Consider the following 27,983-nt stretch of genomic DNA (forward strand, 5'->3'; position numbering starts at 1 on the left):
GATTATGCCTTTTATATTCATGGGAATGAGTGTCTAAAAGGAATATAAGACACCTAAAGGGATAAAAATGCAATGGTTTTGCCTCAACCTGCAAAGAGGAAAATGATTGTATGCTTTAGCCTTTGGGTAAAGCTCTTATCTCCTCATCACTGTACCAGAGACAATTTTAAATTATTGTTCCCTCATTATTGCCTCCTTAAGTAGAGGAAATAATCTTTTCCCATTCACTGCATCAAAACCTCCTCTGCCCCTGCATGGTTAGGCCCTGCCTCTCCTCAGAGCTTCTCCTTCTTGCTTTTAAGAGTTGTTACTCAGCCAGAAATATTTTGAGGATTCTCGAGAATGTAAATCCATAATATCATCTTCATTGTCATTGTTCAATGTGGATTGATTTTATTTTAACAACCTGTTTAATATTTTCTTTTTAAAGGATTGTACCTTTTTCACTCGGAAGGAAATCCTGAGGTGAGTAACGTGCATCAGTTGCCTGTGCTAGTGCTGCCTGTCAGCGTCTGAAGGTGCTTGATGTGCCTCTGTCCTGACATGAAAATGGTCACAGACATGGGCTCGTGTCCAGCTACTCCTCCTGTCTTAACCGGTTAGTGTCACTGCATGGGAGGTGAGATAAGAACCTGCCAACCACAGTTCCCAATGGTGTCAGTAACACGGATGTGGAGAAACACCTCGAGGCATGGTGGAAAAGAAGGAGAAAGCAGAATGTTGGAGCAGGAGACCGGGAGTTGGTCACTCCTAAGGCTCAGGACAAGGATAGATGGGTTACAGTTAGGGGGAGGAAAGGGGACAGACAGACAGTGCTGAGATCCTCTGTGGGCATTCCCCTCAGCAATAAGTGTACCGTTTTGGATACAGTGAGGGGGGAATGACCTACCAGAGGAAAGCCATAGTAGTCAGTTCTCTGGTGCTGAGCCTGACACTGTGGCAAAGAAGGGAAGGGGGCAGAATAGAAAAGTACTCGTGGTAGGGGACTCGATAGTTAGGGGAATCGACAGGAGATCTTGTGGTCAGGATCGGGATTCCCGGAAGGTATGTTGCCTCCCTGGTGCCAGGGTCCGGGACGTCTCCAATCGGGTGTATAAGGTTCTAAAAGGGGAGGGCGAACAACCAGAAATCGTGTTACATATTGGCACTAATGATATAGCCAGAAATAGGATTGAGGATATAAAAATTGATTTCAGGGAGTTAGGATGGAAACTGCAAAGCAGGACGAACAGAGTAGTGTTCTCTGGTTTATTACCAGTGCCACGAGATAGCGAGGCGAGGAACAGGGAGCGGGCGCAGCTTAACACATGGCTACGCAGCTGGTGTAGGAGGGAGGGCTTCGGATATGTAGATAATTGGGATGCCTTCTGGGGAAGGTGGGACCTGTACAAGAAGGACGGGTTGCATCTGAACTGGAAGGGGACCAATGTCCTGGGTGGAAGATTTGTCCTCGGCTGCTTTGGGAAGCAAGAAATGCAATTGCTTCGCCACTTGCAAGGATCTTTGCATCCTTGCTCTCCACTGGAGTCGTACCTGAGGACTGGAGAGAGGCAAATGTAATTCCTCTCTTCAAGAAAGGAAATAGGGAAATCCCCAGCAATTACAGACCTGTAAGTCTCACGTCTGTCGTCTGCAAGGTGTTAGAAAGGATTCTGAGGGATGCCTTCTGGGGAAGGTGGGACCTGTACAAGAAAGACAGGTTGCATCTGAACTGGAAGGGGACCAATGTCCTGGGTGGAAGGTCTGCTCGAGTAGTTCGAGAGGGTTTAAACTAGTATGGCAGGGGGGTGGGAACCTGAGCTGTATACTGGAGGTGAGAGTTGATGCAGGTGAGGCAGTAGCAAGGGGTAGTCCAGCTAGTGGGAAGGATTTTCCTGGGAAGGAACCAAGGGATCAGTAAAAGTGTGTTTGCTTTAACGCAAGGAATATCAGGAATAAAAGTGATGAACTTAGAGCATGGATCAGTACCTGGTGCTATGATGTTGTGGCCATAACAGAGACATGGGTTTCTCATGGGCAGGAATGGTTGCTGGATGTTCCATGGTTTAGAACATTTAAAAAGAATAGGGAGGGGGGATAAAGAGGAGGGGGTGTAGCACTACTAATCAGCTACAGCTGCACAAGTTCCCTATACTATCCCTGATTGGCCCTACTCTTTCTTTGATCATTCTCTTATTCCTCACATAAGTGTAAAATGCCTTTGTGTTCTCCCTAATCCGTTCTGGATTCACAGCTACAGCTTCCATTGTCGAGGAAGATCTGCCTACCGAGTCAGTGTGGGTGGAAATTAGGAACAGCAAGGGAGTAGTCACCTCGTTAGGGGTTTACTACAGGCCCCCCAGTAGCAGCAAGGAGATTGAAGAAAGCATAGGTCGACAGATTTTGGAAAAGTGTGGACGTAGTAGGGTTGTTGTAATGGGTGACTTTAACTTTCCTAATATTGATTGGAACGTCCTTCGAGCAGAAGATTTGAATGGAGCTGTTTTTGTAAGGTGTGTTCAGGAAGGTTTCCTAACGCAGTATGTTGACAGGCCGACGAGGGGAGAGGCCATTCTAGACTTGGTGCTCGGAAACGAGTCGGGGCAGGTATCAGATCTTGTGGTGGGTGAGCATTTTGGTGATAGTGACCGTAACTGCCTCACATTCTACATAGCTATGGAGAAGGAGAGGATTAGGCAAAATGGGAGGATATTTAATTGGGGAAGAGGAAACTATGATGAGATTAGACATGAGTTAGGAAGCATGGACTGGGAGCAATTGTTCCATGGTAAGGGCACTATAGACATGTGGAGATTGTTTAAGGAACAGTTGTTGCAAGTGATGAGTAAATATGTCCCTCTGAGACAGGCAAGAAGGGGTAAGATAAAGGAACCTTGGATGACAAGAGCGGTGGAGCTTCTTGTGAAAAGGAAGAGGTAGCTTACATAAGGTGGAGGAAGCTAGGGTCAAGTTCAGCTAGAGAGGATTACACGCAGGCAAGGAAGGAGCTCAAAAATGGTCTGAGGAGAGCCAGGAGGGGGCATGAGAAAGGCTTGGCAGAACGGATTAGGGAGAACACAAAGGCATTTTACACTTATGTGAGGAATAAGAGAATGGTCAAAGAAAGAGTAGGGCCAATCAGGGATAGCATAGGGAACTTGTGTGTGGAGTCTGAGGAGGTAGGGGAAGCCCTAAATGAGTTTTTTGCTTCTGTCTTTACGAAAGAAACGAACTTTGTAGTGAATGAAACCTTTGAAGAGCAGGTGTGCATGCTGGAATGGATAGGGATAGAGGAAGCTGATGTGCTGAAAATTTTGTCAAACATTAAGATTGACAAGTCGCCAGGCCCGGACCAGATTTGTCCTCGGCTGCTTTGGGAAGCGAGAAATGCAATTGCTTCGCCACTTGCAAGGATCTTTGCATCCTTGCTCTCCACTGGAGTCGTACCTGAGGACTGGAGAGAGGCAAATGTAATTCCTCTCTTCAAGAAAGGAAATGGGGAAATCCCCGGCAATTACAGACCAGTAAGTCTCACGTCTGTCGTCTGCAAGGTGTTATAAAGGATTCTGAGGGATAGGATTTATGACCATCTGGAAGAGCATGGCTTGATTAAATGCAGTCAACACGGCTTTGTGAGGGGCAGGTCATGCCTCACAAAACTTATAGAGTTCTCTGAGGATGTGACTAGAAAAGTTGATGAGGGTCGAGCTGTGGATGTGGTGTATATGGACTTCAGTAAGGCATTTGATAAGGTTCCCCATGGTAGGCTCATTCAGAAGGTCAGGAGGAATGGGATACAGGGCAACTTAGCTGTCTGGATACAGAATTGGCTGGCCAACAGAAGGCAGCGAGTGGTAGTAGAAGGAAAATATTCTGCCTCAAAGTCAGTGGTGAGTGGAGTTCCACAGGGCTCTGTCCTTGGGCCTCTACTGTTTGTAATTTTTATTAATGACTTGGATGAGGGGATTGAAGGATGGGTCAGCAAGTTTGCAGACGACACAAAGGTTGGAGGTGTCGTTGACAGTATAGAGGGCTGTTGTAGGCTGCAGCGGGACATTGACAGGATGCAGAGATGGGCTGAGAGGTGGCAGATGGAGTTCAACCTGGATAAATGCGAGGTGATGCATTTTGGAAGGTCGAATTTGAAAGCTGAGTACAGGATTAAGGATAGGATTCTTGGCAGTGTGGAGGAACAGAGGGATCTTGGTGTGTAGATACATAGATCCCTTAAAATGGCCACCCAAGTGGACAGGGTTGTTAAGAAAGCATATGGTGTTTTGGCTTTCATTAACAGGGGGATTGTGTTTAAGAGTCGTGAGATCTTGTTGCAGCTCTATAAAACTTTGGTTAGACCGCACTTGGAATACTGCGTCCAGTTCTGGTCGCCCTATTATAGGAAAGATGTGGATGCTTTGGAGAGGGTTCAGAAGAGGTTTACCAGGATGCTGCCTGGACTGGAGGGCTTATCTTATGAAGAGAGGTTGACTGAGCTCGGACTTTTTTCATTGGAGAAAAGGAGGAGGAGAGGGGACCTAATTGAGGTATACAAGATAATGAGAGGCATAGATAGAGTTGATAGCCAGAGACTATTTCCCAGGGCAGAAATGGCTAACATGAGGGGTCATAGTTTTAAGCTGGTTGGAGGAAAGTATAGAGGGGATGTCAGAGGCGGGTTCTTTACACAGAGAGTTGTGAGAGCATGGAATGCGTTGCCAGCAGCAGTTGTGGAAGCAAAGTCATTGGGGTCATTTAAGAGACTGCTGGACATGCATATGGTCACAGAAATTTGAGGGTGCATACTTGAGGATCAATGGTCAGCACAACATCGTGGGCTGAAGGGCCTGTTCTGTGCTGTACTGTTCTATGTTCTATAAGACGTGAAGGCTGTACTGTTAGCTGCTTTAGTGAGGGACGTTATCATCTAATATGGTCTGAAGGAATGGCTGAGACCTGATGGAATTAGCGAACACTGGATGGACGTACAAATTGAGTTAATTTGGCTTAGGTTAGTTGTACACATATGGAAGTTCATAACATGAGACTTCTGGGCTGTGGCTAACTGAAATAAACCTCTCACATTGCAGTATGGATATGAATTCTATTTGAATATAGTTATCTTTTGGAATATTGATAGCAAAGGATGAATGAGTCAAAATATCAAGTTTTTGGGGTATGATCACCCATCCTTTTTATGAAAATTAGTCTCATGCACAGGGAAGAATAAGGTTGCAATGTGGACATGTGTTATATCTTTATCAAAGAGGAAACTAGGTATAGCCTTAGCACTTCCATTGCTACACAGAAGTATCATAAGCAGTTTTTTTAGAATTAGAGCTTGATAGTTTGATGATGGTGTGGACAGGTTGATAAAGTGCTAGGGGAATTAGTTTGCTATTGATGGATTCAGAGATACATGTGTGGATATGAGCGTAATAGTTATAAATATGGCAGCAGAAAGCCCTTTTAGTGAAAGGAATTATCTAACAGTAGACAAAGTGGTTCATAAGATTTTAGCAAATCAGCCAAACTATAATTATCTTTTGCGCTGGTGTGGGCTGTACATGGTAAGAGTTTGTTGAAAATGGTGGGAGCATATTGTCCAAATCAATGAATTTTTGGTGGAATCCTCAAGCTCTGTTAATAATAAGTGATCAGCCCCTGGCCTGTGAAAAGGCTACAGTTAGTTTTATTCCTTCAGAGCATTTGAATGCACTGGCTGGAAAGGCTTTCATTAAACTGAAGTCTCAAAGAATTCAACAAGTCTTAAGGTATAAGGTGAAGTCATTGGAAACCAGTTTCAACTGGGAAACATGGTTAATTATGGGAGAGAGGGGCTTAAAATGGGGAGGCCAGGGGTTACTGGTGAAGATGGGAATCAGACTGTTCAGGTACATTCTTCAACATTGCTTGGGATTGGATTAAAAATTTGCAGATTCTGAAGGAGTAATGGGATTTAGAGGAGAAAGTCAAATGACAAGTTCCTCTCATCTGAATGTCACATAGCTACAAGTATCAAACTGCCATAATTGACAGTGAGTCTGATGATGAGCAAATCAGTTCTGATATCAGTAGGAGGTCATCAATTCCAAAGGTGGGTACCAAAGTCAAATATTTACCAGAAGAAATGAATCAATAGAGAGATGTGATTATTATGAGTAAAGCAGGCTGGATGAGGAGCAGAGGGTTGGGCTTATGAATCAGGAACATGAAGTATAAAGATGGAAGGCAAGAAAGCATAGTATAAGCTCAAATTATGTGTTTAAGGAGTGAACATAGAAAGAGAACACAAACTGTTGAAAGAAATCTCATTAATTAGGGGGAAGGTGGTGTCAAACAGTAATAATCCAGAAAGAGATAGAAGGAACAACAGAGGGGTGGTTGGATGAGAATGACAAATACAACACAAATCAGTGAGTGACTGATAATAGCAGGAGGGAGAAGCAATGATGATTGCACAAGGAATGAAGTCACTAAGTTTTTGGTCTTCATTTTAACGCAACTAATTAATCAGCAATAATGCAAGATAAGCTCAATTAGTTAGCATAAAACTGAAGCCAAATTGATGATTTATCATAATTACAATCATTTCACTTTAATTATTCAGATATAGGGAAAAGGGTTAAACAGAAAGGGATAGCAACACAATCAAAGGGCTCTATATTCTTCAATAAAATTAAATGTATCGTACAACTTCTACAGTGTGGATTAGGGGCAATTTAGCCCAACAAGTCCACACTTGCCCCTCTCAAGAGCATCCCAACCAGACCCCTTTCCCTACCCCTGCATTTCCCATGTCTAACCCACCCAACCTAGACGTCCCTGGACACTAAGAACAATTTAGCATGGCCAATCCACTTAGCCTGAATATCTTTGGACTGTGGAAGGAAACCAGAGCACCCAAAGGAAATCTACACAGACCCAGGGAAATTGTGCAAACACCACACACTCGCCTGAGGGTAGAATTGAACCCAGGTACTGTGAGGCAGCAGTGCTAACCGCTGAGCCACCGTGCCATCCAGTTATAAAGAAACATTTCCATGAACTCCCTGTAAGATAAACTTAGGCTGTGGAGATAAAAAAAATGCTTCCTTTCCAGAACCATTGAATGAACTTTTCACAATTCTGACAGCCTAAACTTCCTCAGTTCTAGCAATTTGAAAATTTCTATCCAAACTCACCTGGCTTGAAAGCTCCATAGACTGGAAACCACTTCAGCTCAGGTCACTGGCTCTTCTGCACTATAAGCTTTGTTCTCCTGCTGGGAGAAATTTGTTCTTTTTTCTGAAGTGATCTCCTGATTCTCTGAACTGAACTCAAATGCTTTCTGCTCTGTTGCAAACTCAGCAGCATAAAAGCCATTTATACCACATCCATTGACAATGTGATGGTTCTTCCAGACATTTGTCTGCAGCCACATAATTTCTTGGAATTGGTGCAGTTTGGCCAATGTTCCAAATGACCTTCTGACCTGTTCAAAAAATTATCTTCACAAGGACTGACTGTGTCATCCATCTGCCTCTGATTTAAAATCTAAATACTAACACATATCTAATACACTAATTGGCACAGTATCAACTTTATTCTTATGTCTCTGTCAAGTCCCTAAGAATCCTGCATGTTTCAATAAAGATGCCTCTTACTTTTCTTTATTGCAATGAATACAAGCCCAACTTACTCAACCTCTTCTCATACAACAATCCCTCCATACCTAGTATCAACCTGGCCTCCGGACTGACTCCTTGGTCAATTTATGGAGAATAAGGAGCAAAGTTAAGTAAAAAGTGGAGACAACAAAGTGTGGAGCTGGATGAACACAGCAGGCCAAGCAGCATCTTAGGAGTACAAAAGCTGACGTTTCGGGCCTAGACCCTTCATCAGAAAAGGGGGATGGGGACAGGGTTCTGGAATAAATAGGGAGAGAGGGGGATCTGGATCGAAGATGAATAGAGGAAATTATCTCTAAGTAAACGGGGAGATATCTTTGTTGCTGTGACTTGGTAACAGGATGTGAATGCATTACAATTTCACACTCAGATCCATTGTGGGATCAGCTGACTGGGATCAATTGCTGCCTATAATGGGGAGTCTGTTGAGAGGCTCCTCCCACAAGATTATTCTTTTCAAAATAACTAACAATAGCTTGTGGTGCTATCTGCAATGGTGGTTGTTTTGTACATTCACTGTGTTTTGGAATCGTGAGGGTGCCAAGGTAAGTCAATGAAGGAGTGACAGCCAAACTCCTTCCTTTGGCATCTACATTAAAATGTTGTGCTGCCTCTCGCTCTCTCTCTCTCTCATTGCAGGTTGTTCCACCGCTACCGAGACCTGGCTCCACATCTAGTACCACTCAGTTACAAGGACAATCCTGATGTGACAATCCCTTATGAGCTGATTGGCAGCATGCCAGAACTGAAGGTAGCGCGAGTGCAGGAAACCACAAGTTAAGCCAACAGTACTCTCACTGGTATACAATGAATAATTCAGCCTGTACTAATTGACAGGAGACTTTGAGTATTTTTCCAGCAACATGACACCCATCAATGACTAGGAAACATGCTCCAAAATGTAACGCATCCTCTGTCTGTTGGGAGATGGAAACAGAAGAATATCAGAGCAGTTCATTTACAGATCATGTGTGTGCATTTGCATTCATTTGATGTGTTTTCCATTTTTCAATTCATGTGCCTGTTTATTAAATTTGCATCAGGTACAGGCCTAAAACACCCAAATGTTTTAAACCACCTTGAACTCCAAACAACCCGATGGATTGCCAGTATTTATTATCTACTCACAATTCTCCTTTAAGCTCAGTGGTTTACTTGAACATTTCAGAAGACAGTTAGGACTTAGCCATATTGCTATGGGGCTGGGATCAAATGTAGGCCAGACTGGCTAAGGACACCAAAATTCCTTTCAAAACAGACAACAGTCAGTCAGATGGGGGCTTTACAATAATCCAGTAATTTCATGATCATTAAAATTCCGAAGTTATTCATGAAATGAATTGAAATTCTCACCAGCTCTAATTGGATTTGAACTCATACGTGAAGCATAGAAATGTAGAAAATAGGAGTAACGGTAGGCCAATTGGCCCTTTGAGCCTGCTGTACCCCTCAATATGATCATAACTGAACCTCTGTCTCAATGCCATATTCCCACTCTCTCCCCATACATCTTGATGTCCTTGACATCTAGAGATTTATCTATCACTTTCTTTAATGTATTCAGTGATTTTATCTACACAACCTTCCATGGGAGGAGAGTTCCACAGGTTCACTACTCTTTGAGTGAAGAAATCTTTCTTCATCACAGTCCTAAATGGTCTACATCATATTTTGAGATTGTGTCACTTGGTTCTAGATTCTCTAACAGAGAAAAAAAAATTCTCCCGTTATCTCGAGGTAATAAATGGCCGATGCTGGAGTCAGAGATGACACAGTGTGGAGCTGGTGAACACAGCAGGCCAGGCAGCATCAGAGGAGCAGAAAAGCTGACATTTTGGGTCGGGACCCTCCTTCAGAAAATGACCTTCTGAAAATGTTCCCAACCCGAAACGCCAGCGTTCCTGCTCCTGTGATGCTGCCTGGCCTGCTGTGCCCCTTCAGCTCCACACTATATTATCTCCCTTTATCTGGTCTTTCCAGCCCCGTTAGTTTTATATGTTTTAAACAGATCCCCTTTAAACTTTCTAAACCCTGGTACATACAGGTACAGTTAAATCAATCTCTCTCCATAGTTCAACCTTGGTTATCAGCCTAATGAACCTCCACTGCATTCCCTCCACGGCAAATACATCCTCCCTTAGGTAGGGAGACCTAAACGGCATGCAATACTCCAAATGTGAACTCCAAGGCCCTGTACGACTCCAGAACTCAAATTCTCTTGCAATGACATTTAACTTCCTAATTGCTCGTGCATTTGCCCATCTACTTTCATTGACCGATGTATAAAGATCTGGGTATCCTTTCGTACATTCACATTTTCCAACAGATCACCATTTAAACACTACTTTCCTTTTCTGTTTTTCACACCAAAGTGTATAACTTCAAAGTTAAATGCATTTGACCTGTGTTTGGCCACTAACTCAATTTATCTTAATCCTTAGATTACAAGTCCAGCAATATTGCGACCAGTATCTCCAAAAATAAAACAAAACAAAACAAAAACAAACTGAATAAAAAAAAGCTTGAAATCCTTTCAGTTCTCCACAGCCAATCAACCATTTTGACTCCATCTGAAGCCATCACAAACAAACCGACCCAAAACCACTTTGACTAATATGAACTGAAATACTTTTCCAGTAATGAGTGAGCCAATTACTCAGTGTGTTTCTCTGTCATGCTCCTCACCCTTTTGTTCAAACCTGATGTGATGGAATTGATGGTGAAATTTTACCCAATTGTTTAATCACTCCAGCGCTGTTCTGTAACTGCAGGATAACCCATTCCGCCAGAGGATTGCGGAGGTGTTCTCTGAGGACAATGAGGGAAACATGACCTTGGATGACTTTCTGGATATGTTCTCCGTACTAAGTGAAATGGCCCCACGTGACTTGAAGGCATGTTATGCATTTAAGATTTATGGTGAGTTTGGCTTGATACTGATATGAGGAAGGTTTTTCTTGCTTTGCTGATGTTAGATTTTCCAACTGGCTGTTCTGGAAACTCAGTTGGTGTAAGGTGAAACTGAAGCCAATCTTTACTCAGTCCAATATTTATTTACAGAATGGAACATTGTAAACTCATACCGCCAAACTCAGCCGCACCCCTATTTCCATATGTGTCTCTACATTGGAAGCAGATGAAGACCGAGTGAATGCATTCATCCTGAGCAATAATTACACAGACTTTGATATACAATTAACATTAGGACTCTTGTGGTTCAGTAGTAGTGTCCCTACCTCTGGACCAAGAGGCCTGAGTTCAAGTCCCACCTTCTGAACAGATTGATCAGGAAATAGCTACACAATTAATGGTCTGTATTTGGTGTCAAAGACTGTTCTATAAGGAGATTCACACTTGGTAGTCAACTCATGGAACTGAGTCTCTAGGAACTCCATGCATGGTTTGGGAAATGAAACTTCTTTAATGACAGGTTCAATTGGACATATCGGAATGCTGCCCTCTTAGAACACTCAAGTGCTAAGTGGGTTAAATTGTGAGGGCAGGCTGAATAGACCTGGCTTGCATTTCTGTCGATATAGAATGACAACAGAGAATCTCATGGTGTACGGCTCGGATGGTCATGTTCAAGTCCAACCAAGGTGATCTGATGGACTTGTTAGAGGTGATTAAAGGGTTCAATAGGGTTAACAGAGGGAAATTATCCTCTACACAGGTGTCCACAAAATGTGGAAACAACTTCACACCTTAGAAATATGTTCAAGTTTAATGTTGTAAAACCAGAGTTTATACAAAGGGTAGTGGAAATCTAATTACTGACTCAGTGCATCTTTACCATGGGGCTGCTTCTCTCAGACCTGTGGCTGCTCACTGCCCTCCGTTTGGTGGCAGGAGATGCTCCTGCATACACCATTCTCCATCTAAACTTCTACCTCATGGTTTCCAATAACATATGGATCAATTTAGAAAATGACAACAGAGGAAATGACAAATGTATTTGTAATTTGCAGTAACTGAGAGATTTGTAGGTACTGACTCAATGGTAACTTTCAAATTTGAAGAGCAATGTAGAAAGATGAGGGGAGCAGGACTAGCTTTCAAAAAGCAGAGAGGGGAAGAATAACCTTCTTTACTACCAGGTGCTCCTGCTGTTTAGGCAGTAGTGATCACCTCTCGTTTTGCTCCAGCTGTGATCTCTCATGAACCTGCACCGATAATTGAAGCTGGTTTCTATTCGATACTTAGATTTTAACAATGATAATTTTATCTGCAAATCGGATTTGGAGAAGACACTGCTCAAACTAACTCGAAATGAGCTGACACCAGAAGAAGTCAATCTGGTCTGTGAGAAGGTTCTCGATGAATCAGATCTGGATAATGATGGCAAACTCTCGCTGGAAGATTTTCAGCACATGATCATCCAGGCACCTGATTTCCTCAGGTAACACACTGGTGCACACAGTCTGTGTCCGGCAACTCAATCCAAACTCACTCGGGCTCTCTACAACTGGATCAATTTAAGCTGGTGGGGGATCTGATCTTGTTCTGATTCTCTGCCGTTGTCTTTGCTTGGGAGGGGCCCTGGCTGTTCCAATTATTAACTGCTCTTTGGAGGCTGTACTGTGGAAGTGTTCTGTCTCTTGTGGTGCTTTGGAGGCAGACTGCCAGAGCTTTGGACCCAAGGATATTTAACTAACTCTTACCAAGGTGGTTACTTTATTGTTGAATTGAAGTGCGTAGCCTGACTGAGCCTCATTGAGTTTTCCTGTTATTAATACAGTATGAGTCTGAATGAGACTGATATTCAAATTTTCTTTCAGTACTTTCCACATTCGAATCTGAGGTGCTCGGACCAGAATCAGCAGTGTCACCCTCAAACTGAAAAATTGTTTCAATGTCCATTCTAAGTCCATTCAGAATGATGTGATCAGACATGGGGAGCCACCAGGAACAAGTCAACATCTACCTTAGCAAGGCTGGCCAAGAGACCGATCAGCCCATTCACACGTTGCTCATTCTAGCTCTTTGATTTAGAGCTGAGTACTTTAATTCCATTTCTCCATTTAATCCTGTGCACTTTTCTACTCTTCCTTTCCAAATCCGTGCCTGATTCCTTCAGAAATGTTGTCTAATCTCTGTCTCAATAGCTCCTGAGGTAGAAGATTCCCTATCCTTATACTCCTTTTGCACGGATCTGCCCCCTTCATTTCTCACATCAGTTTTCCAGGGGAAAGTCACAATCTGTGAAACTGATTCACAAGGTGAATATTACTGATGATGAGAGCATCTCAATTTTGGTTTGGAATGGCGAGCTGAAGTTGAGAATTGAAATTTGAGCAGAAGCTTGTTTAGGAAAGGAGAAACAATGAAACCAACTAATGTTTTTTAATGGCCTGGAAAGATAGCTGCAGATTCATTATTGTCCTAGGAACATGACAGACATTTTGACATTAGGATGTGTTTGATATTGAATTGGCCAATCAAAGGACAGATCGATGCTGGCCAGCCATTCTCTCGAAGAGTGATGGTAACAGAAAGGAGAAAAAAAAGAGTAAATTAGTTCCAACTGGGGTTTTGAAGCTGTTGAGTGTGACTGAGCTGCCATATTCCTCTCTCTCTCTCTCCTCCCCCCCGCCCACCCCACCCCACTCTTTGGGTTTTACTACAGTTGTCAACTTGTTGGTTGTTGCAATAAGAAAATACCCACTGCAGATGTGGGCGAATAATCCTGGAAGTCTCTTGAACCTATTTGCATGAATCGGTGACTGCAGATTTCAAGCAAGGCCTATCGTTTTCTTGCCTGTGAACAACTCCATTAACCCTGAAACTGTTAACCAGCAAATTACAATTCTTCATTCTTTTCCTTTCAATTTACCTGTTAACTGTGTCTGTCAGTGAGTGGGGCTTCTGGTCGAGAAAATTGCACTTGAGATCATAGATATTAAGCAGATTGCCTTGTTTATCTGTGTTCTGCTAAAGTTACATTATTAATAATAAATTATTAATTTCTGTTATGAACTTGGTGTCTGATCTGTTATTTTTAATGTCTGACTGAGGAAAATGGAGCAATTAGGGTAACAGAATATTTTAAATTTTACCCCGTTCCAAATGAAGGGCTATGGAGGCTAGTTTGGTTTGGCTTGTTATCCTCGTGTCATTATTATGGAAAAAAAGTGACGTTTTTGCTAAAGCTTCTCACCGTGCTGTCATTAGGGCATCTGAACATACAGATATACCAAGCTGGAGCAAGAGTCCTTTAAAGAGCCCTTTAAACCTGCTGAATCCATGCAATGAGATCATGGCTGATCTGATTGTAACTTAAATTTGCACTCTCATCCACCCCTGAAACTTTCACACTACCTCTCTCTCACTTTTCTGCATTACTTACCAAAAATCAATCTACTTCTGCCTTAATGTTCAGGGACTCTGCTTCTGCCACTTGTTCAGGATGAGAGTTCCAAAGGAACAAGACCCTCCAAGAGAAAATAGTTTTCTTGATCTTCTACCCTGATTTTCAAATAGTGACCCTTTGTTCTAGACTCACCCATAAAAGGAAACATCCTCTCCATGTGTACTCTGTCAGCACCTTTCAGGATTTTATATGCTTCTATTAATTCACATCATACCCTTCTGAACTCCAGTGGATGCAGGCTAAGCCTGGCTACCTTTCCATAGGCAAACCCAGCCATTCCAGACATCAGTCTCGAAAACTTTCTCTGAATTACCTTCAGCACATTTACATCTTTCATCAAATAAAATGACCAATATTATACACAGGGCTTGTCCAATTAATGGTAGGGCCTGGGATTGTGTTGTAAAATTCAGGGACCTAAGGGTTTAGGTAGATAGTTCTTTGAAGTTTGCATCACATATAGACAGGATGGTTAAGAAAGCATTTAACATGCTTGCCCTCATTGCTCAGTCCTTTGAGTATAGGAGTTGGGAAGTCATGTTGAGGTTGCACAGGACATTGGTGAGGCCTCTTCAGAAATTCTGTGTCCAGTTCTGATCGGCCAGTTATAGGAAGGATATTATTAAGCTGGAGAGGGTTCAAAAGAAATTTACCAGGATATTGCCAGGTATGGAGGGTTTGAGTTAAAAAGGAGGGCTAGATAGCCTGGGACTCTATTCACTGGAACGTAGGAGGTTGACAGGTGACTTTATAGAAGTTTATAAGATGATGAGGGGTATAGATAATTTAATGGTAGATAAGTTAATGGTAGTTGCCTTTTCCCTAGGATGGGGTATTTCAAAATTAAAGCACTCATTTTTAAGGAGTGAGGAGAAAGATTTAAAAAAGCTTGAGGGGCAAATTGTTTCACACAGAGGGTGGATTGCATGTAGAATGAACTTTGTGAGGGAGCAGTGGATGCTGGAACACTTACAATGTTTAAAAGACATGTGGACAAGTACATGAATAGGAAAGGTTTGGATGGACTCGGCCAGGGGCAGGCAGATGGGACTAGCTTAGTTTGGGATTATGTTCGACCTGGATTGGTTGGACCGAAGGATCTGCTTCTGTGCTATATGATTCCATGTGGTTTCAACTGAATACTTAAAGCATACCCTTCCTGTTTTTGTATTCAGATCACCTCTCAATAAATAACAACATTCTATTGGTTTTCCTGAATTGTTGCTGCACCTTTCACATTCAGGCTCTGGATACCCAGGTCTCTTTGCATCTTTAGATAATATGCTCCTCTTTTATTTTTCCTGCCATTGCTGCAGGGCACAACCCCCACATTCAGCTCCCGCCACATGGTTCCTGGTTGTGACCCAGCTCCTTCCATACTCCTAAACTGGGTAGTTAAAAGGGTTGGGGGGAGGGATGTAGAATAACTACAGAGGGAGAGAGAAGAAGGGAGGAAACATTTTCTTACACTATGTGCAACTCTTCCTAAGAATGGAAAGTCAACGCTTCAATTGGCGTGGGCAGAATGTCAGAGCAGCAGTGTGCGTGCACAGCCTTGAAATTCACAAGGACAGGGGATGGGTGTTTTTAAAAAGGAGTAAGATATAGTCCTTAGAACTAAAGGAATCAAAGGGTACAGGGAGAAAGGGGGAACAGGGGACAGAGTTATGTCATTAGCCATAATCATACTGAATGCTGGAACAGATCTGAAGGGCCAAATGACGCACTCCTGCTCCTGTTTCCGGTTTCTGTGTTTCATTATTTAATTATTCTCATTAAAATCAGAAATACCATGAGATTGATGGACTCACAAATGACAACTTTATTTTTAAGTGGAAACATTGAATTGTCATATTTATCATCACATTTAATAGTGCGGATAGTTGGAACTTCCCATCCATCTGAAACTCATGGATTTATAAAATAGAAATCCCAGCGGATCCAACTCCAATCTCAGCTCTTGCCCTTCACCAGATAAAAGCAAAATACTGAAGACTCGTATGGGACTGGAAACATTCACTCTGATGTTCTTCCCACAGATGCTGCCAGAAATTCTCTAGCACATTCTGTTTTTATTTTAGATTTCACCAGGTCAGGGGGACCTGTCCCCAGGCTCTTTTCAAGAGGGAGATAAGACAGCAGGTGGGAGGCAAGCAAATGGTGAATTACAATAATCCACTATTTGTTTCGGGACTGACTCAAACAATTTTAACAATTTTCAAACATTCGGAATACTGCGTACAGTTCTGGTCGCCACATTACCAAAAGGATGTGGATGCTTTGGAGAAGGTGCAGAGGAGGTTCATCAGGATGCTGCCTGGTGTGGAGGGAGCTAGCAATGAGAGATGTTGAGTAGATAAGGATTATTTACGTTAGAAAGACAGAGGTTGAGGGGGGTACTGATTGAGGTCTACAAAAACATGAGAGGTATAGACAGGGTGGATAGCAAGGAGCTTTTTTCCAGAGTGGGGGACTCAATTCCTAGGGGTCACAATTTCAAGGTGAGAGGGGAAAAATTTAAGGGAGATATGCACAGTGTTGTGGGTGCCTGTAACGTATTGCCGGCAGAGGTGCTAGAGGCAGGCTTGATAGCATCATTTAAGATGTATCTAGACAGACACATGAATGGACAGGGAGCAGAGGGATTCAGATCCTTGGAAAATAGGCGACAGGTTTAGATAGTGGATCTGGATTGGTGCAGGCTTGGAGGGCCAAAGGGCCTGTGCTGTAATTTTCTTTGTTCTTTGTAATGGCAGACATCTTTTATCAGTAACATTACATCTTCACAATCTTTTGGTTGGGTTAATATCCAGGAGCATATGGAGGAGGAGTCATATATTCTATAGGTAGATCAAAGCTGTCACTTTCCTGTTCTCTTACCTCTCCCTCAGTCGGCAACTGACCACCTTCCACTGTCTCCTTCTCATCAAACTGCCTTGAACAGATTGTGTGTCTGTGGGGCATGAACTGACCCTGTGATAAGGACTGACCACATTTGGGAGAGTGATGGGAGTTGTTCAGAGCTGGGAAAAGCAGGTCAGAGTGACTCATATTTGAAGTGGATTCACCTGTATATTTCGTGTCAGTCATATGATCAGTGGGCTGTCTCTGGGGAGGGATGGGCCTGGGGTTTGGATGATCAGTGGGCTGTCTCTGGGGAGGGATGGGCCTGGGGTTTGGGTGATCAATGGGCTGTCTCTGAGGAGGGATGGGCCTGGGGTTTGGGTGATCAATGGGCTGTCTCTGGGGAGGGATGGGCCCGGGGTTTGGATGATCAATGAGCTGTCTCTGGGGAGGGATGGGCCTGGGGTTTGGATGATCAATGGGCTGTCTCTGGGGAGGGATGGGCCCAGGGTTTGGATGATCGATGAGCTGTCTCTGGGGAGGGATGGGCCTGGGGTTTGGATGATCAATGGGCTGTCTCTGGGGAGGGATGGGCGTGGGGTTTGGATGATCAATGGGCTGTCTCTGGGGAGGGATGGGCCCAGGGTTTGGATGATCAATGAGCTGTCTCTGGGGAGGGATGGGCCCGGCGTTTGGATGATCAATGAGCTGTCTCTGGGGAGGGATGGGCCTGGGGTTTGGATGATCAATGGGCTGTCTCTGGGGAGGGATGGGCCCAGGGTTTGGATGATCAATGAGCTGTCTCTGGGGAGGGATGGGCCTGGGGTTTGGATGATCAATGAGCTGTCTCTGGGGAGGGATGGGTCTGGGGTTTGGGTGATCAGTGGGCTGTCTCTGGGGAGGGACGGGGTTAGATTGTATGCTGTTGAGGTTATCATTGGCTTGATGCTTAAATTCAGAATTTGAATGGCACATTGTTATTTCAGAGCTACTGGGCTGATTCCTTTGACTCCGGGGATCAGAAGCAGTTACCTGAAATAAAAAGACGATCCATTAATTTACTGACATTTCCTGAACAAAGGTTTCTTTTCAGTCTGACACAGGCTGATAGGCAGTGAGAAAACACATACGTTGGCCATTAGGTGAGTTTTGAGAAAGTTTACCTATCAACTCTCCCAATGTGGAGGTTCCAGCTTTGTCAGGTGACAGCTATTGAAGCTAACAAAGTCTGAAGCTGGATGAGCACAGCAGGCCAAGCAGCATCTCAGGAGCACAAAAGCTGACGTTACGGGCCTAGACCCTTCATCAGAAAAGGGTCTAGGCCCGAAACGTCAGCTTTTGCGCTCCTGAGATGCTGCTTGGCCTGCTGTGTTCATCCAGCTCTACAATTTGATATCTCGGATTCTCCAGCATCTGCAGTTCCCATTATCACAGCTATTGAAGCTGCTGTTTACTCACCCGCGGCTTCACCTGAATGGTCTCCTCACCCAATGCAGAGTTTTGTGTGGTACAGAACCTGATAGAATTCTCCAAACTCTACCAGGCCAAGAAAACATTTTTGAATTCTAACCATTGCTGCAAATTCGGAAGTCACATGACACCAGGTTATAGTTCACCTGACGAAGGAGCTGTGTTATGAAAGCTTGTGATTTCAAATAAACCTGTTAGGCTCTAACCTGGTATCAGAGATAATGGGAACTGCAGATGCTGGAGATTCCAAGATAATAAAATGTGAGGCTGGATGAACACAGCAGGCCAAGCAGCATCTCAGGAGCACAAAAGCTGACGTTTCGGGCCTAGACCCTTCATCAGAGAGGGGGATGGGGGGAGGGAACTGGAATAAATAGGGAGAGAGGGGGAGGCGGACCGAAGATGGAGAGTAAAGAAGATAGGTGGAGAGGGTGTAGGTGGGGAGGTAGGGAGGGGATAGGTCAGTCCAGGGAAGACGGACAGGTCAAGGAGGTGGGATGAGGTTAGTAGGTAGCTGGGGGTGCGGCTTGGGGTGGGAGGAAGGGATGGGTGAGAGGAAGAACCGGTTAGGGAGGCAGAGACAGGTTGGACTGGTTTTGGGATGCAGTGGGTAGAGGGGAAGAGCTGGGCTGGTTGTGTGGTGCAGTGGGGGGAGGGGATGAACTGGGCTGGTTGAGGGATGCAGTGGGGGAAGGGGAGATTTTGAAACTGGTGAAGTCCACATTGATACCATATGGCTGCAGGGTTCCCAGGCGGAATATGAGTTGCTGTTCCTGCAACCTTCGGGTGGCATCATTGTGGCAGTGCAGGAGGCCCATGATGGACATGTCATCAAGAGAATGGGAGGGGGAGTGGAAATGGTTTGCGACTGGGAGGTGCAGTTGTTTGTTGCGAACTGAGCGGAGGTGTTCTGCAAAGCGGTCCCCAAGCCTCCGCTTGGTTTCCCCAATGTAGAGAAAGCCGCACCGGGTACAGTGGATGCAGTATACCACATTGGCAGATGTGCAGGTGAACCTCTGCTTAATGTGGAATGTCATCTTGGGGCCTGGGATGGGGGTGAGGGAGGAGGTGTGGGGACAAGTGTAGCATTTCCTGCGGTTGCAGGGGAAGGTGCCGGGTGTGGTGGGGTTGGAGGTCAGTGTGGAGCGAACAAGGGAGTCACGGAGAGAGTGGTCTCTCCGGAAAGCAGACAGGGGTGGGGATGGAAAAATGTCTTGGGTGGTGGGGTCGGATTGTAAATGGCGGAAGTGTCGGAGGTGTCTGAGAACGCCCTTGACCGTGTCTCCCGCATTTCCCGCGACACATCCCTCACACCCCGCCCCCGCCACAACCGCCCCAAGAGGATCCCCCTCGTTCTCACACACCACCCCACCAACCTCCGGATACAACGCATTATCCTCCGACACTTCCGCCATTTACAATCCGACCCCACCACCCAAGACATTTTTCCATCCCCACCCCTGTCTGCTTTCCGGAGAGACCACTCTCTCCGTGACTCCCTTGTTCGCTCCACACTGCCCTCCAACCCCACCACACCCGGCACCTTCCCCTGCAACCGCAGGAAATGCTACACTTGTCCCCACACCTCCTCCCTCACCCCCATCCCAGGCCCCAAGATGACATTCCACATTAAGCAGAGGTTCACCTGCACATCTGCCAATGTGGTATACTGCATCCACTGTACCCGGTGCGGCTTTCTCTACATTGGGGAAACCAAGCGGAGGCTTGGGGACCGCTTTGCAGAACACCTCCGCTCAGTTCGCAACAAACAACTGCACCTCCCAGTCGCAAACCATTTCCACTCCCCCTCCCATTCTCTTGATGACATGTCCATCATGGGCCTCCTGCACTGCCACAATGATGCCACCCGAAGGTTGCAGGAACAGCAACTCATATTCCGCCTGGGAACCCTGCAGCCATATGGTATCAATGTGGACTTCACCAGTTTCAAAATCTCCCCTTCCCCCACTGCATCCCTCAACCAGCCCAGTTCATCCCCTCCCCCCACTGCACCACACAACCAGCCCAGCTCTTCCCCTCTACCCACTGCATCCCAAAACCAGTCCAACCTGTCTCTGCCTCCCTAACCGGTTCTTCCTCTCACCCATCCCTTCCTCCCACCCCAAGCCGCACCCCCAGCTACCTACTAACCTCATCCCACCTCCTTGACCTGTCCGTCTTCCCTGGACTGACCTATCCCCTCCCTACCTCCCCACCTACACCCTCTCCACCTATCTTCTTTACTCTCCATCTTCGGTCCGCCTCCCCCTCTCTCCCTATTTATTCCAGTTCCCTCCCCCCATCCCCCTCTCTGATGAAGGGTCTAGGCCCGAAACGTCAGCTTTTGTGCTCCTGAGATGCTGCTTGGCCTGCTGTGTTCATCCAGCCTCACATTTTATTATCTAGGCTCTAACCTGGTGTTATGTAACTTCTGACTTTGTCCACCCCAGTCCAACACTGGCACCTCCACATCATTTCAGCAAATGAGGGGACGGGGGAAGCAGGTAGAATGTATTCACACAAGGACATATGAGGAGTAGAACATTTGGCCTCTCCTCAACAGGATTACAGCCGGTGTTTTGCTCCAAATCACTTTTCCCACTGACTTCTCAAAGAAAGTGTTGCCTTCACACAACCATTGGATGTCCTGAAGAACTTTGCAGCTAAGTAAATTCTTTCTGAAGAGTTGCCAGCATTGTAATTTTAAGCAACATAGCAGTGCTGAACGACAACGGGGTGCTGATGACAGATAGTCTGTTTCTGTGATGGCAATGGAGGCCAATGTATTGTTTCAGGAGATTGAAACAGAAGAAATACGTAGAACCTGAGATAATAGGAGCTGCATGAACACAGCAGGCCAAACAGCATCAGAGGAGCACAAACACATGGTAAAGGTGGGCAAGTGGGATAGATTGAATCACTCTTGCAGAGGGACGACCCTGACATTTTTGGCTGAATGTGCTGCAACCATTCAATGACCGGATGCATTTTTACACAGCAAGATCCCGCAAAGAGCGATGAGGTGTTGAACAAATAGTAAGAACAGAAACTGGAGGCAGTGGAGATCGTGCAGAGAGAGAAATGGAAGATATCTTTCAGGCCATTGTCATTTGGCTTCTCTGTCTAGAAACTGTCATTGCTACTCAAGTTTCCAGCTGTTCCCATGTTTATTTCAGATCTCCAGCATCTGCAGCATTTTGCTTTTGTGTTTAATGACCAGATCATTTGTTTCTGGATAAGAATTGGATGAAGCAATGTAGTGAGCCTGTCTTCAAATGTGTACCAGGAACTTTAACATCATCGCCATAGGACAGAGTTAACATCTCATTGGAAACTGTGCACCACTGAGAGTGTAGCACTTCCTCCTTACAGCATGGAAAGTTCAAGCATACATTCGGCACTCAAGCATCTAGATTGGGGCTTGAACCCATAGCCTCCTGGCTCTGTAGGACATGAACTCCTTCATTTATCTAAAGTGAACCTGAGTTCCAGGTTTGTTTCATTTGGGTTTGTTTATTTGGATGCTATTGTTTGAATTTTGTTACCGGGCTTGGGACAGTTAGAGTCACAGAGTTATTCAGCACAGAAACATACCCTTCAGTCCAACCAGTCCATGCCGACCAGATATCCTAAACTGATCTAGTCCCATTTGCCAGCATTTGGCCCATATCCCTCTAAATCCTTCCTGTTCATATACCCATTCAGAGGGCTTTAAATTGTATCAGCCTCCACCACCTCCTCTGGCAGCTCGTTCCATACACACACCACCCTCTGTATGAAAAAATGTTATCCCTTAGACCCCTTTTAAATCTTTCCCCTTTCACCTTAAACCTATGCCCTCTAGTTTTGGACACCCCTATTACGGGAAAAAGAACTTGGCTACTCACCCTGCCCATGCCCCTCATAATTTTATAAATGTCTATAAGGTCACTGCTCAACCTCGATGTTTCAGGGAAAATAACCCCAGCCATTTCAGCCTCTCCCTGTATTTCAAACGCTCTAACACTGGCAACATACTTGTAAATATTTTCTGAACCCTTTCTGAGTGGTGTCTCTTGCATGCACTTTATTTTAGTTTTGGTGAGTTTTGTTCTGCTCACTGGAACTGGTTTGCTGTAGTAACTTTACTGCTTATTTTTGGGAAATGTGATATTGTCCACTTTGGAATAGAAAAATCATTATACTATTCGCATGGAGAGAGATTGTAGAACTCTTGACGTACAGGGGGATCGGAGTGGGCTGTAACACGAATCATATGAAGTTAGTATATGGGTTCACCAAGTGATTAGGGAAAAAAGAATGGATCATTGGTGTTAATTGTAAGGAAACATGGAAACATAGAACACAAGAGCAGAAGCAAGCCATTCAGCCTTTTATTGCCCCCTCCCCTTTAATCTGAGACTATGCCCCCCATCCCTGATTCTCCCATGAGGAGAAACATCCTCTCACGCTGGCAAACCCTTTAAGAATCCTATATATATTTCAATGAGATCACCTCCGATTCTTCTAATCTCCAGTGGATAGACTCCCAGGCTGCTTAGCCTTTGCTCATACGACAATCCCTCCATACTGAGGATCATCCTGGTGAACCTTCTCTGGACTGCCTCCAATAAAACAATATATTTCCTTAAATAAAGGGACCGAAACTGTTCACAGTACTCCACATATGCTCTACCCAGCACCTTGTACAGTTGCAGTTCCATGCTCTTATGCTTCAACCTGCTTAAAATAAGGGCAAACATTGCATTTGCCTTCCTGATTACCTGCCACACACCCTGTGTGCTAGCTTTCTGCATTTCATGCCTAAGTCTCCCCCAAGTCTCTTTTTGTTGTAGTTTTCTATAGATTTTCTCCATACAAATAATATTCTGTTCTTTTACTTTCTCTTACATAATGAACAACTTCATATTTTATCACATTGTACTTCATTTGCCGACTTTTTGCTTGCTTAATTAACCAATTAATACTTCTTTGTAAATAGTATCCCCCTCAAAATTTGACTTTCCGTCTACTTCTGTGGTATCTGCAAGTTTGGCTATACTTCCTTCCTCCAAGTCATTAGTATATATTGTTAATAGTTGCAGTCACAGCACTGATCCCTGTGGTACGCTGCTTGTTACTGGCTGCCAACCTGAAAAAGAGACCCTGAGACCCACTTGCTGTTTTCTGCCTATCAAGCAATTGTCTCTCCATGCCAATGTACTACCTCCAACATCGTGGGCTCTTATGATTTAACCTTTTGTGAGGTACTATGTTGAATGCTTTCTGTGTGTCCAAATGCGACACATCACAGGTTCCCCTGTATCCACTCTGGTTGAGACTTACTCAAAAAGCTCTAATGAATTAGATTAGATTAGATTCACTACAGTGTGGAAACAGGCCCCTCGGCCCAACAAGTCCACGCTGCCCCTTGATATATGAGTTAGACATGAATTCACTTTCATGAAGTCGTACTGACTCTGCTTGATTAGATTATCATTTTCCAAATCTTTGGCTATTATTTCCTTAATAATTAATTCCAATTCTTTTCCAACAGTGGATGTTAGGCTAATCAGCATCTCGTTACCACTTATTGCTCCCATCCCTTTTTGGGTAGGGAGCATAAAACAGTTTTCCAATCCTCTGGTACTTCTCCAGAATCCAAGGACTTTTAGAAAATTACAAGCAATGCACCCACTATCTCTGCAGCTGCTTCCTTTAGGATTTAGGTTGCAAACCTTCATAATAAATTCCAATTTTTCTGATGATAAGAGACCTGCATTTGTTTGGCTAATCCTGTTCTGTTCGCATACACATGGCAACTTTTGCAATCAGTTTGCATGTTCCTTGCAGGTTTATTCCTGCACTTTATTTTCCTCTTAGTCAATCCCCTTGTCCTTCTTTGCCTAATTCAAAACTGCTCTCAATTCGCAGATCTATTGCTTTTTTTTGGCCATTTTGTATGCCCCTTCCCTGGATCTGTGCTAGCCCTAGTTTCCAAGGTTAGCCAATGATCGAGGCTTCTTTCTGATTTTATTTCTGTGCCACACAGGAATGAACAATTGTTGCTGTTCCTTCATGTACTCTTTAGATGTTTGATGTTGCCTATCCACTCTTTTCCCTTTAAGTAACTTTCCCAATTTTTTGCAAATAAGGAAGTTGGAGTATAAAAATAAGAAAGTTTTACTGCAACTGAACAGAGCATTGGTGGAAGAGTATCTAGACTACTGTGCACAGGCTTTGTGCTCTCAGTTGAAAAGGTTATAACTGTGTTAGTAACAGTCCAAAGAAGATTCACTCAGCTCCTCCCTACAATGAAGGACCTTTGAGGAATGGTTAAACATCTTTGGCCCTGAGAAGAAGAGGAATTTTTCCCAGGAGCAGAGGAGGCCGAGGGGTGACCTTATAGAGGTTTATAAAATCATGAGGAGCCTGTATGAGCTGAATTGCAAAGGTTATTTCTCCCCCAGGGTAGAGGGCGTAGGTTTTAAGGCAAGAGGGGAAAGGTTTAAAAGGTACCTCAGGGACAACATTTTCACACAGATGGTAGTGCGTGTGTGGAACGAGCTGCCAGAGAACGTGGCAGACACAAGTCAATTTCAACATTTAAGAGACATCTGGACAGGTACATGGATAAGAAAGGTTTAGAGGGACATGAGCAAATGAAACTTGTTCAGTTTAGAAAACCAGGTTGGCTTGGACGAGTTGGGCTGAAGGGTCTATTTCTGTGCTGTATGACTCTAAGACTCTAAGAAAGGATCCTATTGAATAATATAAGATCTTGAGGGGAGTGGACACGGTAGAGGCACTTTCCTCTTATGAGGGAAAGTAAAATTAGGTGGCATAGTTTAGTAAGAAGTACGAGGAGATTTTGTCTCAGGTGATTGCGAGAGTGTGGGGTTTTCTTCATCACGAGATGGTGGAGGATGGCTCCTTAAATTTGGTCAAGATTTTAGATAGACAAGGCACTCAACAGTTGTGTGGGGAATGGTCTGGAGAGTAGACCTGAGACCACAACTGGGCTAGCCATGACTTTATTGAACGGTAGGGCAGGCTTGGACCCTAACCCTACTGCAGTCTTGAAGGAATAAACAGCTTGTGTCCACTTTCACATCCTATTTTCCTATGTTGAAGATTAGGCTTAAATGGAACTTTTTTTGTCAAAGACTTATTTACTGCACAGTAGGAAGCCAATGAATTCATGTGGAGCAATTGAGTCAGTCATACTCACCTGCTCGAACCCCATTGCCATTCAAGTTTTTCTCTATTGCACGTCCATCCAATTTCTTTTGATTAGTTCTGTTTGCACAAACTCTGTGTTCAGCGAGTTACAGGATATTTTGAAAATTTGGTCCAATTCCAATATTCAAGCCCATTGTACATAGCTAAAAGGCACTGACACTTGGGGAAAACTAATAGCCAACCCCAAAAATCTCATCTCATGGCTCATTGCTTCCTGTCATTAAATCTAGGTTTTGTCCAGGCTGAAAGCGGTTCTCCTATTCTATGAGATAGAATAGAATAGACAGAACTGCAGAAGCTGGAGTCAGGGATAACACAATGTGGAGCTGGATGAACACAACAGGCCAGGCAGCATCAGAGGCGCAGGAATGCTGATGTTTCGATTTGGGAACCTTCTTTAGAAATGCTGAAGAAATTCTTCAGAAGGGCGCTGACCCGCAACGTCAACTTTCCTACTCCTTGATGCTGCCTGGCTTGCTGTGTCCTTGAAACTGGCATCATAGTTAGACAGAGTAGTGAAGAAGGTGTTTGGCATGCATGCCTTTATTGCTCAGATCATTGAGTATAGCAGTTGGAATGGCATATTGCAGCTGTACAAGATATTGGAGTACTGTGTACAGTTCAGGTTGTCCTGCTGTCGGAGAGAAATTTATTAAGTTGAAAAGGGTACAGAAAAGATTTACAGGGATGTTACCTGGACTGGAGGGTTTGAGTTACAAGGCGATGCTGGATAGGCTAGGGCATTTTCCACTGGAACTTAGGCGGTTGAGGGGTGACCTTATACAGGTTTGTAAAATCATGAGGACATTAGAGAGGGCAAATAACAAAGGTGTTTACCCTAGGGTTGGGATTTCAAACCTCGAGGGCATAATTTTAAGTTGAGAGCGGAAATATTTAAAAGGGACACAAGAGGCAACCGTTTCACAAAGAACTTGGTGTGTATATGAAATGAACTCAGAGGAGGCTGCAGAGGCTGGTATATTTACAGCATTGGAAAGACTTTTGGACAGGGACATGAATAGGACAGGTTTAGAAGAATATGGACCAAACACAGGCAAGTAGAACTAATTAGTTTGGAAAATCCTGCTGGCATGGACAAGTTGGACCGAGGGGTTTGTTTCCATGGTGATATGCCTCCATGGTAGTGTAGTAATTGAGACCAGGTGGACCCTCGTTAACTATGAGTCTCTTGATTGTGTTTGTTAGCCTGGGCCAGTCACGAAAGCCTCGGCTGACTGATATAACAGGAGATGTCCATACCCAGGTGGTGACTTTCTGCCTTCGGAGCTTGCAGCAATACCTTTATGTTGAGCCTCCTGCTAGCTGGTGCACCCTGGCAAAGTATTTTATCCACCAGGTGCATAGCCTCAATTACAACACGCAGCTCATGTTTATCGAGTACAAGTGTTTGCAGGTTGCCCTCAGGACGCTGCCTTTCTTATACCAAGACATCATCACTGTCTGGGACATGGTTGACTTGTGCTGGGCCTACCCTCTATCAGGAGTAGCGTCTAATGTCAAAGAGCCATTGTAAAGGAATCTGCACCTCCACAATTGTGAGTTCGAGTGGTTGGTGGACTGGAGGGCTGGGGCTGTGGGTGTGACCAGGGTCAGGGGCATGCTAGGTGGCAGGGGCCTGGGCTGGATGCTGCTGCAGGAATTGGAATGCAGGGGGCGCAGTAGATGCCCAGCTTCTGGCCACCGCCATCCAACACCTTAGAACGGCAGTGCTCGGCTCCAACATTGAGACCCAGTTAGAGGATGCACAGGTATGTGGCAGAATCCCATCTGCATGTACCCCTGCCTGATCAGAATTTCACATTGGCCCAAAGATCCCATTCTTTCCCTGGGGGCCTGTGCTTCACAAACTGAGACCCCTCCAAAACACTGATAGTATAGATTTTAGAAATGCCCTGTACAGACTGCTGCTGCACACCATCCACCTCCTCTTCTTCACCCACCGCCCTGGCACATCCTGTTGTGCCCATTTGCCATTGGATGGTGGAGATCCCAAGTGGAGGGTTCTCCATGTAGGAGTCCTCCATCTTTCCTTCGGGGATCTGGGGTGGAGGGTTTTGCACGCAACAGTCCCTTGTAACCGCAGATTGCAGTGGTTCACAGATTCCCAGTCCAACTGTCTGTTTTGTGGCACTGTGGACAATGTAATTTAGATAAATGTGAAGTGTTGCATTTTGGTAGAGCAAACGTAGGAAGGACTTACACAGTTAATGGTAGAGCCCTGGAGAGTGTTTTTGAGCAGAGAGACCAAAGGGTTCAGGTGCATTGATCCTTTACATTACGTGTGTGGGTGCTTGCACTCCCTCTTCAGTTGTCTCAAAGACCTCCTTTTGTGGTTTTGGTGGCACTTCAGCCCCACACTCCTGATCTTTAGGCACTTGGTGGGGAGGGGAGCAGGCAGGTTGGAGGATCTCCTT

General features: G+C 44.6%; 2 protein-coding genes across 5 annotated transcripts in view; one reads left to right on the forward strand and one right to left on the reverse strand.

Annotated features, from left to right (window-relative positions):
* Positions 1 to 12,877, forward strand: part of LOC125465678 (calcium and integrin-binding family member 3-like) — a 28,112-nt gene extending 15,235 nt beyond the window's left edge. The window contains exons 3-7 of the mRNA XM_059638471.1: positions 431 to 465; positions 8,283 to 8,394; positions 10,415 to 10,562; positions 11,847 to 12,042; positions 12,422 to 12,877. Of these exons, the coding sequence (XP_059494454.1) occupies positions 431 to 465; positions 8,283 to 8,394; positions 10,415 to 10,562; positions 11,847 to 12,042; positions 12,422 to 12,443 (513 nt within the window). The 3' untranslated portion in view covers positions 12,444 to 12,877. The remainder of the gene's footprint in view (positions 1 to 430; positions 466 to 8,282; positions 8,395 to 10,414; positions 10,563 to 11,846; positions 12,043 to 12,421) is intronic.
* Positions 12,878 to 15,811: 2,934 nt separating this feature from the next.
* The window catches only part of LOC125465999 (basic proline-rich protein-like), a 42,631-nt gene continuing 30,459 nt past the window's right edge, over positions 15,812 to 27,983 (reverse strand). For all 4 annotated transcript variants that reach the window (XM_048560074.2, XM_048560073.2, XM_048560072.2 and 1 more), the window contains one exon: positions 15,812 to 17,889. In XM_048560074.2, the coding sequence (XP_048416031.2) occupies positions 16,816 to 17,889 (1,074 nt within the window). In that variant the 3' untranslated portion in view covers positions 15,812 to 16,815. The remainder of the gene's footprint in view (positions 17,890 to 27,983) is intronic.

Source organism: Stegostoma tigrinum, chromosome 30 (assembly GCF_030684315.1).
Source record: "Stegostoma tigrinum isolate sSteTig4 chromosome 30, sSteTig4.hap1, whole genome shotgun sequence".
In the NCBI taxonomy this organism is placed as follows: domain Eukaryota; kingdom Metazoa; phylum Chordata; class Chondrichthyes; order Orectolobiformes; family Stegostomatidae; genus Stegostoma; species Stegostoma tigrinum.